Source organism: Entelurus aequoreus, linkage group LG26 (assembly GCF_033978785.1).
Source record: "Entelurus aequoreus isolate RoL-2023_Sb linkage group LG26, RoL_Eaeq_v1.1, whole genome shotgun sequence".
Lineage (NCBI taxonomy): Eukaryota > Metazoa > Chordata > Actinopteri > Syngnathiformes > Syngnathidae > Entelurus > Entelurus aequoreus.
This window is the reverse complement of record NC_084756.1, coordinates 34876879-34895666: the sequence shown is the minus strand read 5'-3', so window position 1 is coordinate 34895666 and position 18788 is coordinate 34876879. Positions and strand designations below refer to the sequence as shown.

The following is an 18788-nucleotide window of genomic DNA, read 5'->3' as shown; positions in this document are numbered from 1 at the left end:
GTGGACGTTTACAACAAAACTGTTATTATTAATTAGTAAGTATACATTTTTTGAGCCTTTTTAGAGAAAATCATATTGTAGTAAATTATGCAAATGACTCGATGATGTCATGGTGACCACACCCATAGCCACACCCCCACCGCCACAGGTATCTTGGCAGTTTATGGGAAACACTGATATCGGTATTGGTAATTAAGAGTTGGACAATATCGGAATATCAGATATCGGCAAAAAAGCCATTATCAGACATCTCTAGTTATTACTCCTGTTAATTCTTAGTACAAAGACACCTCTAGTTATTACTACTGTTAATTCTTAGTACAAAGACATCTCTGGTTATTACTACTGTTAATTCTTAGTACAAACGCCCCCCTGCTGCTGAAACCGATGCAAAAAAGTGTAACCCATAACAACACAGGCACAAGGCAAATTTCAACAACTTAATTTTCATTTGGTGGAAGCAGATCAGAATCATATCCATATTTAAGTGTTACTTCTTTCTAAGCTCCTATAGTCATATAAAGAATAGCTAGTATTCTTCCTTCTTTTGAGTCTCATAGTAAGGTGTCGGCCTTCTAGATTGGAATGTGTCAGAGTAGAGATAACTCGGAGTAGTCTAAACAAAGGGAGTGGGGGCAAGGGACAGAGGGAAGATCACGGGACTTCCGGGGGTTTGAGGGGAGACCGAGCTAGACCGGGCGAGGGAACGGGGGTGTGCTAGATTGGTCTCACGTTTGTCCTCTAAGCTTGGAGAATAAACCACAAAATACCAACTACTGCCTGTTGATTGAATATAAACATCAGCTTATTACCATAAAAAGAATCTGGGAGAGACTAGCAATTTGAATTCCCCATTGGAGGAATGCTGGTCAACGCAACAATTGATTTATGGAATATCTGTCCAGGCTGAGATATTCACTTCTTTTTACCCTTTAATCACACCTAACAATGTTAAAATGTGAGATAAAACGTTGTATCTAGCTTTTGCGATGGTCACAGTTTGACCCTGGAACAGACTATTTGTATGACCTTCATCGACATCTTGTTTTAGTATTTGACAGTACTTATTCCTTTGACACTTGCGACATCAATAAAGACTGTTTTGTTTCTTGCACGTAAAACCGATGTTGCTTCATGACACATTAGTGACATATTTGGCCGGATGCGACCTTTGACCTCCGCACAGATGGGACGCTTCACTCCAACGAGAGAAGATCAAGTGTGTGTGTGTGTGTGTTTGAACCTGTCTCACACACACTCTCTCTCTCTCTCTCTCTCTCTCTCCCTTGCTTGTTTGGCCCAGTCTACACTGCAGCTGTAAGCTCACTTTGCTCTACACAACTACTGCGACACACACACTATTTGTGAACAACACACACGAGCATCTCTGAACTACACACACAAATATACACGCACACACACACACACACACACACACACACACACACACACCTTTCTCCAGGAGCTCCTGCACTTCCAGAGGAGGAGGAAAGAGGGAGGAAGAATTTGGCCTTCATACTGCTGGTAATGTAGACTTCCTGTCTGTCTGTCTGTCGTTTCTTGGCTCCTCCCCCTGAGTGAGTCTGCTTATCAGTGAAGTTGTGTTGTTGTCAATGTCAGCCACACAATCCCTTCACATCACTTTGTGACTTGTTGAATGAGAGTTGTTGTACGTGCTCCTTTGACACGACTTTAGAAGTAAAGTTGTTATCCATGTGGTCAATGCACTGCTTTGTAAGAAATATCATTTATTTGGAGTATCTAAAATCAAAAACAAAACACATTTGACTTCTTCAGAAATATTGTCTGGTCTGGATTCAGTTTGTTGATGCCAAGGAGGTTGTAGCAGAGGTCAACATGTGCTTCTTCTCCTTTGGAGGTAAAACCATAAGAGATTTTAATCACGAGCCAGCCGAGCGTCTCGAGTATTTATGCAACATTAGCCGCACGCAAGGAGCCTTATTTGGCAACTGAATTCCGCTTGGACCTGCCTCATTAGAACTGACAGGATCATGTGACTTCTTGCAGCCAATCAGCCAAGAACAACAGAACACTGGTTTTCTGCACACTGATTTTTGTTAGGAGTTTTCATGCATTATTCACGCATGTAGCGATAGAGACAGTGGACATTGTAACTGTGGGTAAATACTTTTGGCAATATAGTGTATAGACCAGGGGGCCATGTTGGGTTAAAACTATTTGGCCGGGGGCTGGTCTATGTATTTGCGTATGAACAGTGCATCTGGAAAGTATTCACAGCACCTCACTTTTTACACATTTAGTTGTGGTACAGTTAGGGGTGTAACGGTACGTGTATTTGTATTGAACCGTTTTGGTACGGGGGTTTCGGTTCGGAGGTGTACCGAACAAGTTTCCACACGAACATATTAAGTAGCCGCCTACGCTTCCTTCTGCCTCTGTCAGTCCTCTACACAGCACCCAGCATTGTCCCACCCACACAACCATCTGATTGGTTACAAACACAGCGGTAACAGCCAATCAGCAATGCGTATTCAGAGCGCATGTAGTCAGTGCTTAGCGTTTAGCAGGTAAGCATCAGGCAGCGGACTCTCCCCAAATTATGATAAAAACCTTTTATTATTAAAAAAAAATGTTTGTGTACTGTTACACACCTAATATATATATATATATATATATATACATATTTATATACATACATATATATATATATATACATATATATATATATATATATATATATATATATACATACATACATATGTATATATATATATATATATATATACACATATATATATATATACATATGTATATATATATATATGTATATATATATATATACATATATATATATATACATATATATATATATATACATATATATATATATATATATATATATATATATATATATATATACATATATATATATATATATATATATACACACACACACACACACATACATAAACTGTATATGTATGTATATAAAATCATGTATCAAGTAATATTTGTAACAGGGTTGCTTGAACAATAAAAGGTAATACATTGTTACGTGTTGTTGTACCTGCTTCATTTACACAAGAAACAAACAAATATTGATTCATTAATTGTTTTGCAGCTCAGAGATTGACACAAACCTGCCCTCCAATCACCCAAACTAAGAAAGCTAGTGCAAAGAAAGAGAAGCAAAATACCAAATCAGATAAACAAACTATTAAAAAAAAAATGTTCGCAGCCTACCCGACGAGTCGGCCTCGCCGCAGAGTCGGTCCGCATCACACAAGCTGCTGCCACAAACGTCCAAGCGACGGACATTTATCCAAAACAATATTGTGAGAAGCTGCAGATGCTGTGTTTGATCTGTATAATATCAACTCAACAAACTGGACGGCCGATCATTACCTTTGGTACACAGACCTGTCACTTGTTGTCAACTCTGACCTGTCACTCAAATACGTCCGTGTGCAACACAGACACCCACAAAAGTCTGACAAAAGTTGAACAAAAGTATTAGATTATTAAAATAGTTGTTTGTAGTTCATGCTAGTGTCAAGTCTTTCAAATAGTATTTCTTATCTAAAAATGTGTTTTCTGTTATACGGTTGTGATGTTCCGGGAGGGCCAAGCACTTCATCCATTTCAGACCAGGGGATGTCAATGTGGTTTGTGATAAATAAATAAGAGACATATAAATAAACCTAAAAATTTTTTTGTGGGTGTGGCTAAAATTGCAGAGCAGCCGGCCACAAACTTGAGGGTTCCTGGTCCTGTCGTTGTGTCCTTGGGCAAGACACTTCACCTTGTTACCAGCCCCACCCACATTGGTGTAAATGTAGCCTAAAAATGTAGAGTATGGGTTTCACATTGAAAAGCACTTTGAGTCTCTTGAAGAAAAAGCACGTTATTAATATCATTCACTTCACTTCATTGATTTCAGATACGAGGGTTTTGAGTTCCGAGCTCTGTCGAGGAACGCAAGGTGCTCGTAAGTTGAGGGTTGAAGACCAAACAAAACCATCTTAGGAAATCTAAGCAGGTTGATTTATTGTTAAAGGGAACTGCACATTTTTTTTTTTTTTTTATAGGAATTTTGGCTATCGTTCACAATCATTATGAGAGACAAGGACACTCACATTTATATATATATATATATATATATATATATATATATATATATATATATATATATATATAATGTAGTAACAGACACCTTCATAACAATATGTAATATGTACAATATACACACTGCAAGTATATATAAAATCAAGTAACAGACACCTTCATAACAATATGTAATATGTACAATATACACACTGCAAGTATATATATAATGTAGTAACAGACACCTTCATAACAATATGTAATATCAGTGTTTCCCATAAACTGCCAAGATACCTGTGGCGGTGGGGGCGTGGCTATGGGCGTGGTCACCATGACATCATCGAGTAATTTGCATAATTTACTACAATGATACGATTTTCTCTAAAAAGGCTAAAAAAATGTATACTTACTAATTAATAATAACAGTTTTGTTTTAAACGTCCTTCCATCCATCCATCCACTTTACAATATAATTACAACACTTTATGTACATATTTATATACAGATTTGAACAATAAGTTATTCACTGAAATATATTTATTAATTGTGGTTCTTACAAAAAATATATCTTATAAAATATAAAAGCTAAAATGTCTCTTAAAGCTCTGCCCCTTCAATTAGTGCATACTAAATAATTTAACTTTAGCCTACTACTACAACCATATTATTTACCAGCAACATAAAGTGAAACAGAGGCAGAGGTGTCCTGCCACAGTCAGTAACAAATAAACAGAAAACAGTAGTGGTCAAATACAAATAAGGCAACAAGAGAAGTATCCTACACTTCTCTTTTGTAAAGTAAATCTGAACAGCCTATATGGGCATCTACATCAACTATATGATTTGCCTGAGAAGCTGGACAGGACAAAAAAAATAAAAAATAAAAAATCTATTTGTGGCGTACGTAATTCTTTCGTGGCGGGCCGCCACAAATAAATGAATGTGTGGGAAACACTCAATATGTTTTATATACACACTGCAAGTATATATATATATAATGTATTAACAGTCACCTTCATAAAAATAGGTAATATGTTTTATATACACACTGCAAGTATATATAGAATGTAGTAACAGACACCTTCATAACAATATGTAATATGTACAATATACACACTGCAAGTATATATATAATGTAGTAACAGACACCTTCATAACAATATGTAATATGTACAATATACACACTGCAAGTATATATATAATGTAGTAACAGACACCTTCATAACAATATGTAATATGTTTTATATACACACTGCAAATATATATAAAATGTAGTAACAGACACCTTCATAACAATATGTAATATGTACAATATATACACGGCGAGTATATATATATAATGTAGTAACAGACACCTTCATAACAATATGTAATATGTACAATATATACACTGCGAGTATATATATAATGTAGTAACAGACACCTTCATAACAATATGTAATATGTTCAATATTTACTGTATTTGTCATCTTACTGATTCTTTCCGCACATTTATTTCCATTTCCATAGCGGCGCAATTCCGACTTCTGGCAACAAATGTGTGTCCTACTTCTGGAAACAAATGCGAGTGTGTTTTCAAATCTTGGCAGACTCGGTAACTGACAACGAAGACAACTATTTTTGGACAAATGTGGATTCACAGCCTTATATTTTTGAAGCTGAATATACGGAGGATGAACTGCTGCTTCTAGAAACCAGCACAAAGGAGCAGACCGGAGCCGAGAGAGTGAGGTCGGCGTGACTCGAAGCTGTAAATGTGGAACTTGAAACCATGTTATATTGACATAAATGGAGTGCGTACCCAAATAAAATGGGAAAAAATGTGCCCAGCCAGCTGGACCAAATGTACAACTGTCCATCGAGTCAGTCACACTTTAATATTGTACATGATACAATATCATGTCATGCGTGTTAATACAACTACAGTACAGACACTGACTAGCTAGCGGTGTACAAACCGGACATGAAATGTGGGCTAATACTTTACAGATACTGTAATATGATTGTTCACGTTTTTCAGTCACTACAGATTGGTGCCTCTAATCGCATTGTGTTGTGCATTACAAACTCAAACGGGTTTCGTGCTGATACAGAAGCTAGCTTATCTCTTTCCGTAGCTAGCTTTTACGGCTAAAATTGAAGCAAGCAGATGTGTTACTACGCTAGAAAAATAGTTCCTCAGTGTTCGCTCTTACAATAACCATGTCGCTACAGTTTGGTTATTTTACAGGTTACAGAACGTAAATGAAGTATTGTTGACAGTTTTTGAATGCATTTTTAAAGCGATTTAGAGCTAGAATTGATAGCTCACATCACCTGCATTGCTAGCCACCAAGAACGAGACAATTTTTACATGTTAGAATGCACAAAAAAACCAAAAAACCTTTTGTCTTGTATCTCATAATGTGTGGAAATACGACCGTATCACACCAATTCTGGCTTCCTGTTCCACTCAGGATTGAATACAAAGTCTCCCTACTAACCCACCAGTGCCTCCATGGAAATGCCCCCCTCTACCTCAAATAACTACTTACCCCCAAATCCTCCACACGACACCTCCGCTCCGGACAGGCTAACCTCCTCCAACCTCAGAGGACAAAGCTACGAACTATTGGAGACCGGGCTTTCTGCTCCGCCGCTCCCAGTCTGTGGAACGCTCTCCCTGACCACCTGAGGGCACCACAGACTGTGGACGCTTTTAAAAAAGCCTTAAAAACCCTTCTTTTAAAAAAAAAAGCCTTTTTATAGATATATACATACTAGTTCTAGCTATTAGGCTGTTCTAGTTTTTTTTAATTATTATTATTTTTTTCAATACACTGTAGCACTTTGAGGTTGTTTGCTCAATGTAAAGTGCTTTCTACAAATAAAATCTATTATTATTATCATAATGTTTGTGAACAATAGGCAACATTTAAAAAAAGTGCAGTTCTCCTTTAAAACAATTGGACTTTGGGAAAAGATATGTTACTGGGAAAAAAATTAATACTTTCCCAATATTTCTATTAGAGTTGTTGCGAATAAAAGATAGAGTAAATGTTTTTTAAACATCCACTTTAAGTCTTTCCAAGTTGTGGAGTTGAAGCAGGGAGAAATGAGGACATTGTCTGGCTTTCATTAGCAAACACACGCAAGGTTATTTTTATCCTGTCTTTTAGCTGCTGGAGATCTCTCCATGTGAGCCTGCTCATCCAGAGCCTTAAAAACAAAAAAGTATTTTTTTTTTTTCCACGTCTCCCCTCCCCTCGTCTTCTGACTGAAGACACACGATGCATGAAGCCGTCTGTCTCTCTGCCTGTCTCACACCCTAGGCGAGGATGGAGGGAGTGGAAGTTAAGTTGACTCATGTTGGCTGTGGACTTCCAGGCTATGTCACCGTGTTGAATCGGGAGGGTGTGGCTGATTAATGCGTGGACATGGAAACACATTCATCTAGTTGTTTTTTTTTAAGGTGTACGTTTAAGGTGGCCACATGGGGGCAGCAGAAACAATCTTTATGTTGACGATCATGAGGCAAAAGTAACCGTGTGGGCCAAACAAAAGTGACATGATGCTTTATTTAAGTACCAGTAGTTGGAACCCAATTAATAAATCTTAGCGTCAACTAAGTATAATAAACACAGACTGTAAGTAAACTTTGTAATTATCTATCTATATATTATTTGGTTAAGTTATCATCATACAATTTGGAAAATTTCCTAAATGTGTAAAGAAGTCCTCAAAAGTCTTGGAATGACTAAGCAAGCATGTTTCTATGACACAAGTGATGGCAAATAGGAAACCATAGAAGAGGTAATTATTTCCACCTAGCAGTAGCATATAGCAGTGTAAGCGCTACATACTGCATATTCCTGTCCTGGCTGCTCAGTACAACATGGCTGAATACAAGATGCTTTAATTGGTCATTGCACTAAAAATGCACAACGAAATTCAACAGTCAACCCGTTCAAGAAACATAAATACACATACGAATGGGTTAGACAGGGGTCATCACGTCAGCAAAGCGAAACTGCAGCCAACAGGGGCGCTGTTTTGTTGTCCATCAGACAGCGTGACCTTGCCAAGGCCAGGGCAGAGGGAGCCGAATTGTAAATAAGGATAGTTTTTGTTCGGGCGAACAGATGCACTCCAATAGGTTCATCAACTCCAGTTGTTTGTTCTGGCTCTCAAAATGATCATAGTTTCGCCTTGCAGAGCGGAAAGCTTCTTCAGGATATTATCCAGTTTGCGATTCAGTTCAGAAAACGAAGTGCCCACAGCCCTGCTCAGCTCATCAATCATGACAGGCAGCCTCTGGGGCACCTTGAACGGCTGCCAATGTCATTTAAGTCTGTCGATAGAGCAGAGGGATGCTTAATCCAATCAGCAGATGACTTGTTATCACAGTTCCAAATAGATAGACCTCTTCAATGTCCTCAACAGAAAGAATCGCCAGGGACACGACGCTCCACTTCTCCCACAAGTTCATTGTGTATCTAGCAGCAAACATTCTGTCAGAACAGGCAGGTTCTCTAAGCTTCTTGTCAAGGAGATCTTGTCAATTGCATTAAGAGACCAGTTTATCCATTCCATGTTTTAGATTTTGGAGAACAGTGCAAAAGAGAAAGTTAAGACAAGGCGAGACGAAACTAAGCGTCCATCTTCAGTGAGAACAATTTAGCGTAAATTCCAGACTATACGCGGCCACTTTTTTCCTACTCTTTGAACCCTGTAGCTTATAAAACAATGCAGCTAGTGGGATGGATTTTTCTTCACTGACAGCCATATTGCAAATAGGTTTCATAAAACCCAAGCAAAGACATTGAAAGGTGTGCTATTGTTTGTGCTATGGCGCCATCTTTTGGACGAGTACGCTCACTGCAGGTGCTGCGTGGTGAACTTGAGTATTTCCTTCGGTTTAGTGCTTTCAACCAGAAGTTCAAGTGCCGTTTCGTCTTCTAAACCAGTGTTTTTCAACCACTGTGCCGTGGCACACTAGTGTGCCGTGAGATACAGTCTGGTGTGCCGTGGGAGATGATCTAATTTCACCTATTTGGGTTAAAAATATTATTTGCAAACCAGTAATTATAGTCTGCAAATTATGTGTTGTTGTTGAGTGTCGGTGCTGTCTAGAGCTCGGCAGAGTAACCGTGTAATACTCTTCCATATCAGTGGGTGGCAGCAGGTAGCTAATTGCTTTGTAGATGTGGGAAACAGCGGGAGGCAGCGTGCAGGTATAAAGGTGTCTAATGCTTAAACCAAAAATAAACAAAAGGTGAGTGCCCCTAAGAAAAAGCATTGAAGCTTAGGGAAGGCTATGCAGAACGAAACTAAAACTGAACTGGCTACAAAGTAAACAAAAACAGAATCCTGGACGACAGCAAAGACTTACTGTGGAGCAAAGACAATGTACATCCGAACATGACATGACAATCAACAATGTCCCCACAAAGAAGGATAAAAACCACTGAAATATTTTTGATTGCTAAAACAAAGTAGATGCGGGAAATATCGCTCAAAGGAAGACATGAAACTGCTACAGGAAAATACCAAAAAAAGAGAAAAAGCCACCAAAATAGGAGCGCAAGACAAGGAGTAAAACACTACACAGGAAAACAGCAAAAAAGTCCAAATAAGTCAGGGTGTGATGTGACAGGTGGTGACAGTACACCTACTTTGAGACAAGAGCTATAGTGATGCATGCTTGGTTATGGTTTAAAGTCATATCCAACAATTGTGACAACGACTTTTTACTGTCAACTGAGTTTCATTTTTTAATGATTTCTGCTGGTGGTGTGCCTCCGCATTTTTTCAACACAAAAAATGTGCCTTGGCTCAAAAAAGGTTGAAAAACACTGTTCTAAACGTCCATAACATTTTTACTCGTATGGATTTTTTTTCTTCAAGCAACGCTTGTAAGTTTTACAATATAACTAAAACTATTCATACTTACTAAACCGTCTCATGTTTGATGCCTGTAGGGTTGTTTTCATGCATATTTGTACGTGCTATCATAATGTAATGACGCTAGCCTAGTTAGCATGAGCAAATATGCTAACACGTTTATGAGTGTCTGTTAGTATTATTAATTTACAATGGCATTCTTTTTATATTGTTTTAGTAATTCACCAAAACATCACCGTGGAGTCATTAGGTTTGTTTAGCTGATTGGAGAGCTAGCTTCCGCAGCTCGTGGGTCCATGACGGTGACTTCTGTTTTGTTTGATCATCCCTTTTACTGCCGTGTTACAGACACTGTTTGAAAACAATTAATTTGACAGCAACAAAAAGACAAACTGTGACTCCTGTGTTCTTTTCGCAGCCCTGCAAATGCGCCATACTGTTTGATGCTTATCTCTGTCCTGGCTGCAATAACTAGACAATAATATTTCAAATATGCACAAACATCGTTGATCAAAAAGAGTTGGGGTTTTGGGGTGCAACGCAACTTCTAATTATGGCCTCTAACTCATGCATGAGGCGAGGACTACAAACAGTCTCAAGTAATGGGGAAGTGCTACAATCTTCACTTATTTACAGCAAACTATCAGGTGTTCAAGTCACACCTCTGCTTTAATAATGACAGGACTGCTAACCACTCATTACACACGCACACACACAAACGTATATAAGGGCCAGCGGCAGCACAAACAGCTCTTTGTTGTCTCCAAGTTGCTGCAGGTAAAAATCTTCTTTCTTTTTTGTAATGATTTTTGACAGAGTCATCGATGCCGTTTGCTTCTTGTTGAGCAGTAACTAATAAGAGAATCGCAGGATGCGTTAAAGGTTCTTTAGGTGTGACGTGAATGCTACATGTCTGCAGGGATGAAGCGGGGGCTGCTCCTGGCCGCTCTATGGCTGCTGCTGGTCCTGACAATGTCCGACGGTCTAAGCGTGGACAGACCTCACAACCCGCATGGTGAGACCCGGCGGGTGAAGAGGAGGCGGGACGGACACGGTAAGATTCTTAAAAAAAGCATTTCCAGTGGTGATGGTCGCCAGCCTCCAGATAGGACTGGCTAAACGACAATCACGTCCTATCAAGCAAGTATTTTCCTCAAAATATCAGCTGGAAATAACAATTTGGTGACTTATAGATATTGTGGTTGCAGGTCACGGTCGAGCCAGAGCAGGGCGAGCTAAACCTCTAAAGATTCGACACATTCCTGGTCCCAGCATTCCAGTGGAGCCTGTCCTCGGAGACACTGTCTTGTTGGAGTCCTACAAGAACCTTCAAGAGCAACACTCCAGCTACAATGTTCTCCCAGGTCAGTGAGTCTACCAAGTCTGTCTTAGCATCAGGAACTCAGCCTGAAGAGACAACCAAGTGCTAAACTACAGCCGGTTGATCCTCAGTCAGTGGCTCATTCATCATCAGACTGCTTGTTAAAAATAATAAAAGCACTGGAATAGTGAATTCAACAGGATGTACCGTTTGAGTAAGTGTGCAACCATAAAGCAGGCAATGAAGCATCCTGTTATTAAGACATAGACAACTCAGCACATTTCAATGCAAAAACGGCTAGAGGTCTCACACATGGAGGACAGCGCATCCAAAAGAAACACACTTGGAATAACATCAGTGTGACAAAACGAATGGTCACGTGTATTTAAAGTCAGCGTCTTTTATGTGGTCTAGTTCTATTTGCGGATGCATGCTAAAGTGAACCCTAATCAGCAAACAACAATACATTCTATTGGTATTACATGGAACACTGTCTTTAAATGTAGGGTAGATGCTAATTTATTGTCAAATTGTACAATAAGTCACGATTCAATTCCATTTAAATTCTTCAGAATTGATTCTCAATTCTAACCATCCATCCATCCATTTTCTACCGCTTATTCCCTTCGGGGTCGCGGGGGGCGCTGGAGCCTATCTCAGCTACAATCGGGCGGGAGGCGGGGTACACCCTGGACAAGTCGCCACCTCATCACAGGGCTCTCAATTCTAACCGATTCTCGCAATATATTATTTGCTATATAAATTATAATAAAACATTTTAAAAACAAGTTACAAAACCTCCTTTTGGCTGCAGACATATGAAGTACATGCACAGTGAGTAAGCACGAAGATGGCCTTATTTTTTTAAAGGGGAACTGCACTTTTTCAGGGGAATGTTGCCTATAATCCCTATGTTAGACCAGAAGAAACACATATTTACCGTATCTGTGTATTCTAAATATCGGAAAACTGCTAGTATGAGGCGGCTAAAATGCCAGCAATGGGAATCCTCTATGTCCTCTATTAGCGTCCCTTCACTGGCTCCCTGTGCGTTACCGAATCAATTTTAAACTCCTTTTATTTGTTTTTAAATGTCTAAACAACCTCGCGCCAACATATCTCTCCGACCTCCTTCAGCCTTACTGCCCCACCCGATCCCTAAGATCAGCCGATCAGCTGCTACTGACGGTCCCAGACACAAGGCTGAAGCTTAGAGGTGACAGAGCTTTCGCCGCTGCTGCTCCCAAGCTCTGGAACGACCTACCTCGTAGTGTTAGACAAGCCTCCTCTCTTCCTGTTTTTAAATCTCTCTTAAAAATATACTTTTATTCCATGGCTTTTAACACTGAGTGATATCCATCCTGCAATGGCGCCCCATAATACACCTGCTGTGAACCTGTTTTTATGTTTTATTTATTTTATTTATTTATTTTTTTATCGTGTTCTGTTTGTGTTGTGTTGCGTTTGCTCGGTTCTCGTATTATCTTTTAACCTGCCCATTGTACAGCACTTTGGCTACCCCTGTGGTAAATTTTAAATGTGCTTTATAAATAAAGTTGATTTGATTTATGTCGCCAATAAAAAGCTCCAAAAAAACATCTAAAACTGCAAACAATGTCACATGCCGTGACCTGTATAATAATCAATCTATAGCGACATTGTTATTGTAAGAGCTAACACAGAGGAACTACTTTTCTGACGTTGTGAAACGTCGGCTTGCTCAGAGTGCTCCTCCAACCACGACCGAGTAGACAGCTACTAAATAGCTTAGGCTGCAAATAACGTTGGTTGCAACCTGCCATAAAATAAATTAAAAAGGAAGCTTGAGTTGCTTCACTTTGAGTTTGGAAAAGTTAATACTAGATCATAAATTAGTGATCGACGGATTATCGACGCCGATATTTGGTATTTTGATGTGTTGGCTTTTTATCGGTATTGGCCAATAAATGTTTTTTTTTTTTTTTTACAACTACAACAGAAATACATCAGCAGATACAACATACACACATATATGATACCAGTATTTTGTATTGAAAGTAGTGATACGTAAATAGTAAGTTGGTAGTAATAACCTATGCTCCTTTCTTCTAAACTGCACTGTCTGTTCAGACGGCCAACCCCCAACCCCTGTCCAGGTTCTTCTGCTACAAAACTTCCAATTTTTTTCTGGGAATTCCAGTTGCCGTCCTTCTTTCCTGGCATTCCTTTTTTCTTTCTTCCACCCGTTTTGTGTGTTTTTGCTAGTGTGGCGATCGCAGGACAAGCTTAAAGAGCGCGGCAAGTTTTTATGTTCCGTGAGTCAATCAAATAACACGACAGAGACGGATGGACATGAAGATGGCATAAAATATCTCTGCCAAAAATCCACACTTTGTGTGAATTGACAAATAGGAGAGTTATACGTAAAGAAGAGCAGGCAGCAGTTTATTTCTGTAAGATTGAGGAAGAAATGTCAGCCATCTTAAAAAATGTCTCACCTATAATCGACATGAAGGACCCCCGAATTAGTTTTATTGAAAGGTTTGCCATATTTAGAAATCATATATTTCATATCAATCATACCATTTAGAAATCATTGTTTTACAAATTGAGAACAGGAAGTAACCATGTATGTTAGTAATTGCTATGAAGTGGAAAAGGGGTTTGATTGATTGAGACTTTTATTAGTAGATTGCACAGTACAGTACATATTCCGTACAATTGACCACTAAATGGTAACACCCAAATAAGTTTTTCAACTTGTTTAAGTCGGGGTCCACGTTAATCAATTCATCGTAATTCAGGGTAGGATTAGATACGCTGTGCTTCTTCCTACTCCTTTTCAGACATGTTGTAAAGAGAAATGAAAATATGTAAAATATGTGATGTATCATATTGAAACGGTATACATGCTGGAAATAAACTTTAACCTACCAACCAACCAATATTTCAGGATTCCTCGTGAGGAAACCTTGCAAAGTATTAAATCAATAAACTGCTATAAAATTGATTAGCTTGAAAGTTATTGTAATGTAGACAAATCCCATACTTTTAGCAATTTTCAGTTGATTTCCAATATTTTTAAATGCAAATGTTGTTAGACACATGGTAATAAAGGTGTTTGGGAAATCCCATGATGTTTTTTGGTGCTAAATTAACCACAACCTTAGTGCTTTATGTGTCGTTCTCGCCAGTTCCAGATCCTAAATGGCTATTAAAGTGTCCCAACTTGTCGGATAATATATCTTTAGCCATCTACTTTTCAGGTCAGAGACATGATTTATGATCTACAATAAACTTACAGAGAGCAGGGAAACGAGGAAGCAGCTGATCAGTCGATGATGTAAACACTGACACGCAGGAAGTGATCACGGTGCTGCTATAAATAGTTTGCCTGCACTTATAATATTAATATTACTAATACTTGGTTAATATTCAAGACAGACAATGTAAATGGAGCAATGTTGGCGCTTTTTGAATGGTTATTTATTGGAATGTATGGGCGAAATAGTGGCGCTCCCATTGGCTTCGCATTTAATATCATTTAATATTTAGAATACATAATTTTAAAAAAATCCATCCGTCGTCATGTCTTTCATATTGATAGTGAACGATAGGAAAAATTCCCCCAAAAAAGTGCAGTTCCCCTTTAAGACCACTGCAACATAAACAGGAAAACATTTTTATCTGAGGAGTGAGGATTTTTTGGAATTTACTAGCTCAAAGAGAGCCCAGGTGCAGACTACAACAACAACAATACAGTAGGAGCTGACATTGTCAGTCACTGAAAGGTTTATCAATAATGCTACATGATAACACTGCAAGGTTCTCACCAAGTCTCTCATTAGTGGTAGCAAACACAGAAAGTGCGTTCAATGTTGTCGATATTAATTAATACATTTTACAAACGCTACTGTTGCGATCTGTGAAATCAGTGCTCCTCTTTACTTACCAGAGGTTACACAAGCCGGTGTAAAGATTCAACAGAACAGTTGTCAGAGTGGACAAACTGTTGCTGCTAACAGCTAAAGCTAACAAATGCAGTTCATTAGAAACCCTCGTTGACGTCACACGTCACTTGGCAACAGACACCGCCTTTTCAAATCAAAAAGGTTAACCAACGAACAAGATTTCTCTACAGAATTTCCTCTCTGGTCAACAAAAGCACCTTGAGGATTCTGGGGGGAACTCTCGTTCAACCCTTTTTCGATTACGCATGCACCTCCTGGTACCCCAGCACCTCCAAAACCCTCAAATCTAAACTCCAAACATCTCAGAACAAGCTAGTCAGGTTACTTCTAGACCTCCACCCCAGATCCCACCTCACTCCTACCCACTCTAAAGTGGGCTGGCTCAAGGTGGAGGACAGAGTTAAACAACTTGCACTGAGCCTAGTCTATAAAATCCGCTACACCTCCCTGATACCGAAGTACATGTCAAACTACTTCCTTAACGTAAATGACCGCCATAACCACAACACCAGGGGGTGCTCCACTAACCACGTTAAACCCAGATTCCGAACTAACAAAGGTCTTAACTCATTCTCTTTCTATGCCACATCAATGTGGAATGCGCTCCCAACAGGTATAAAAGAAAGGGCATCTCTATCCTCCTTCAAAACCACAATAAAAGTTCACCTCCAGGCAGCTACAACCCTAAACTAACACCCTCCCCGGATTGCTAATAATCAAATGTAAACAATCAAATGCAGATACTTTTTTTTTCTCTTATGCCTTCTGATCTTTCTCTCTCCCTCTCTCTCTCTCTCTCTCTCTCTCTCTCTCTCTATGTCCACTACTTGATGTCCATACCCCCCCCCTCCACACCCCTGATTGTAAATAATGTAAATAATTCAATGTGATTATCTTATGTGATGACTGTATTATGATGATAGTATATATGATAGTATATATCTGTATCATGAATCAATTTAAGTGGACCCCGACTTAAACAAGTTGAAAAACTTATTCGGGTGTTACCATTTAGTGGTCAATTGTACGGAATATGTACTTCACTGTGCAACCTACTAATAAAAGTCTCAATCAATCAATCAATTTTAAAGGCTGCTCTCATAAACGTCTTTCAACTGCATATGACATACATTTGAAGTTTTTTTTTAAAGCCACGCATTAATTACTTTCCCTAGTACTAATTACATTTATTAAAGAGTACTTCCAGTAGTAATTAAATATTTTTTTTTGGATAAGTAACGAATAACTATAATTAATAACTTTTTCAAAGTAATTTTCAGAACACTAGTAACAGGTGTTGAGTTTAAACTAAACCAGTGGTTCTTAACTTTGTTGGAGGTACCGAACCCCACCAGTTTCATATGCACATTCACTGAACCCTTCTTTAGTGAAAAATAAAATGTTTTATTTCATTTTTTTTCAAATTCAAGACAAAGTTATATGTTTTTTTTACTAGTGCACAAAATGAAGCGTGCATGAACATCACCTTGTTCAAAGAACAAAACCAACACAGTGCATGAACTCACAACAAATTACACACTTGCAAATCAGATGGAAAATTAGAGGGAACATTGTTTGGGGTATTCATAATACTTAGACTTAGACTTCTTTTTTTTATTGTCATTCAAATTTTAACTTTACAGTACAGATACACCGATAGGGAGAAGTTTTTATTTACACGATTGATTGATTGAAACTTTTATTAGTAGATTGCACAGTACAGTACATAGTCCGTATAATTGACCACTAAATGGTAACACCCGACTAAGTTTTTCAACTTGTCTAATTAAGTTAATCAATTCATGAGTCTGGTGTGTCTTGACCGCTGCGGCGGAGGCTCTGCCGAACCCCTGAGGCCGACTCACCGAACCCCTAGGGTTCGATCGAACCCAGGTTAAGAACCACTGAACTAAACACTTTGCACCTTTTGTTTAAAATACCAATATACATTGTATATCGCGATTCAGCCTTAAAATACCGGGATATGAGTTTTGATCCATATCACCCAGCCCTACATGTTTTAATGAATGTACCTGTTACTACCTTACATTCACACTTACAACAAGTATGAAAAGGGTGTTGTAGGTTTTCGTATGTTTTTTAAGAGTGCTTCATAGGGGGAATAGAATATTGCTACCTGCCTCTTAGTAGCACTTTTTCACTATTTGGAATTCACAGGAAAAGGAATTATTGTCTTGCGTTCTTGTCTCAAATATGGCTTGTGAATAATGAGCAAAATTCCCCCCCAAAAAGTGCAGTTCCCCTTTAAAAATAATTTGGAATTGTATTGAATAAAAATCGCGATTCGGATGTGAAACAATTTTTTACCAGCACACTTACATTTCATATCTGTAAGGTTACATTGTGAATTGTTAAATGATGCATAAGAAGGGGGTAGACTTTCTAAACAATGAATGGAAAGTGAGTATGTCAATTGTTTAGCCCAGTGGTTCTTGACCTGGGTTCGATCGAACCCTAGGTGTTTGGTGAGTCGGCTTCAGGGGTTTGGCGGAGCCTCCGCCGCAGAGGTCAAGACACACCCGACTCATTGTGTAAATAAAAACTTCTCCCTATTGGCGTATTATGGATACCCTCAAACAATGTTCCCTCTAATTTTCCATATGCGTGAGCAAATGCCAAAAGCTCCTTGAGTATTCAGTGGAGCACATGTGAGCACACCAGTCCCAATACTGACTAAATAACAAATTAAATGTTTCATTATAAAAATCAAGTGACAGCTGTCTTTCCATGAAATTATTTTCTAATATAAGTGTTTTGACCCACTTACAACGACAATAACAAAAAATATTGTTTTGCATGACCTGTGTACTAGTATTGTATGTCTGGGTGGAAAACGAAGAAAAGGAACAGACTTTGCTGTGAAAATAAATAAATAATTGTATTTTATCATTTAAAATGACATGAGAGTGGCACTTGCCAAGGTGAAGCCACGCATATCTGAACTGGTCTCTCAAAGGCAACAGCAGAAGTCACACTGATTTGCAGGCGTGTAATTTGTTGTGAGTTCATGCACTGTGTTGGTTTTGTTCTTTGAACAAGGTGATGTTCATGCACGGTTCATTTTGTGCACCAGTAAAAAAACATAACTTTGCCTTGAATTTAAAAAAAAAAAAAACCATTTTATTTTTCACTAAAGAAGGGTTCGGTGAATGCGCATATGAAACTGGTGGGGTTCGGTACCTCCAACAAGGTTAAGAACCACTGGTTTAGCCTCTTAGCATAAGTCTTTTCACCAGTGTCCTATGACGTCACACAATAAGGCTTGACTCAAAAGTTTGGACAAACTTTCTCATGCTATATGTGTCTAGTGTTCTATGTACAAAAGCTAGCGAGTATTAAATTGTTACTATGGTGATGAAAACAGAATTACAAAGCCGTACATTTGGTACGTGTTGGACACTTCTATTACAAATGACATGCATGCTGTCTGTGTTGTATATAAAAACTACTCGTAGTCTTCACTGTCAAAACATCTTCAGCTTCTTTGGTTCTTTTTAATAACACACTAATTAGATTTTCTAACAGCA

General features: G+C 38.5%; 2 protein-coding genes across 3 annotated transcripts in view; one reads left to right on the top strand and one right to left on the bottom strand.

Moving 5' to 3' along the window:
• Positions 1–18788, bottom strand: part of cenpp (centromere protein P) — a 118846-nt gene that overhangs the window by 10609 nt on the left and 89449 nt on the right. The gene's annotated exons all lie outside the window — the stretch shown is intronic.
• The window catches only part of ecm2 (extracellular matrix protein 2, female organ and adipocyte specific), a 33491-nt gene continuing 16019 nt past the window's right edge, over positions 1317–18788 (top strand). For both annotated transcript variants that reach the window (XM_062038272.1, XM_062038271.1), the window contains exons 1-3: positions 1317–1524; positions 10889–11023; positions 11178–11333. In XM_062038272.1, the coding sequence (XP_061894256.1) occupies positions 10891–11023; positions 11178–11333 (289 nt within the window). In that variant the 5' untranslated portion in view covers positions 1317–1524; positions 10889–10890. The remainder of the gene's footprint in view (positions 1525–10888; positions 11024–11177; positions 11334–18788) is intronic.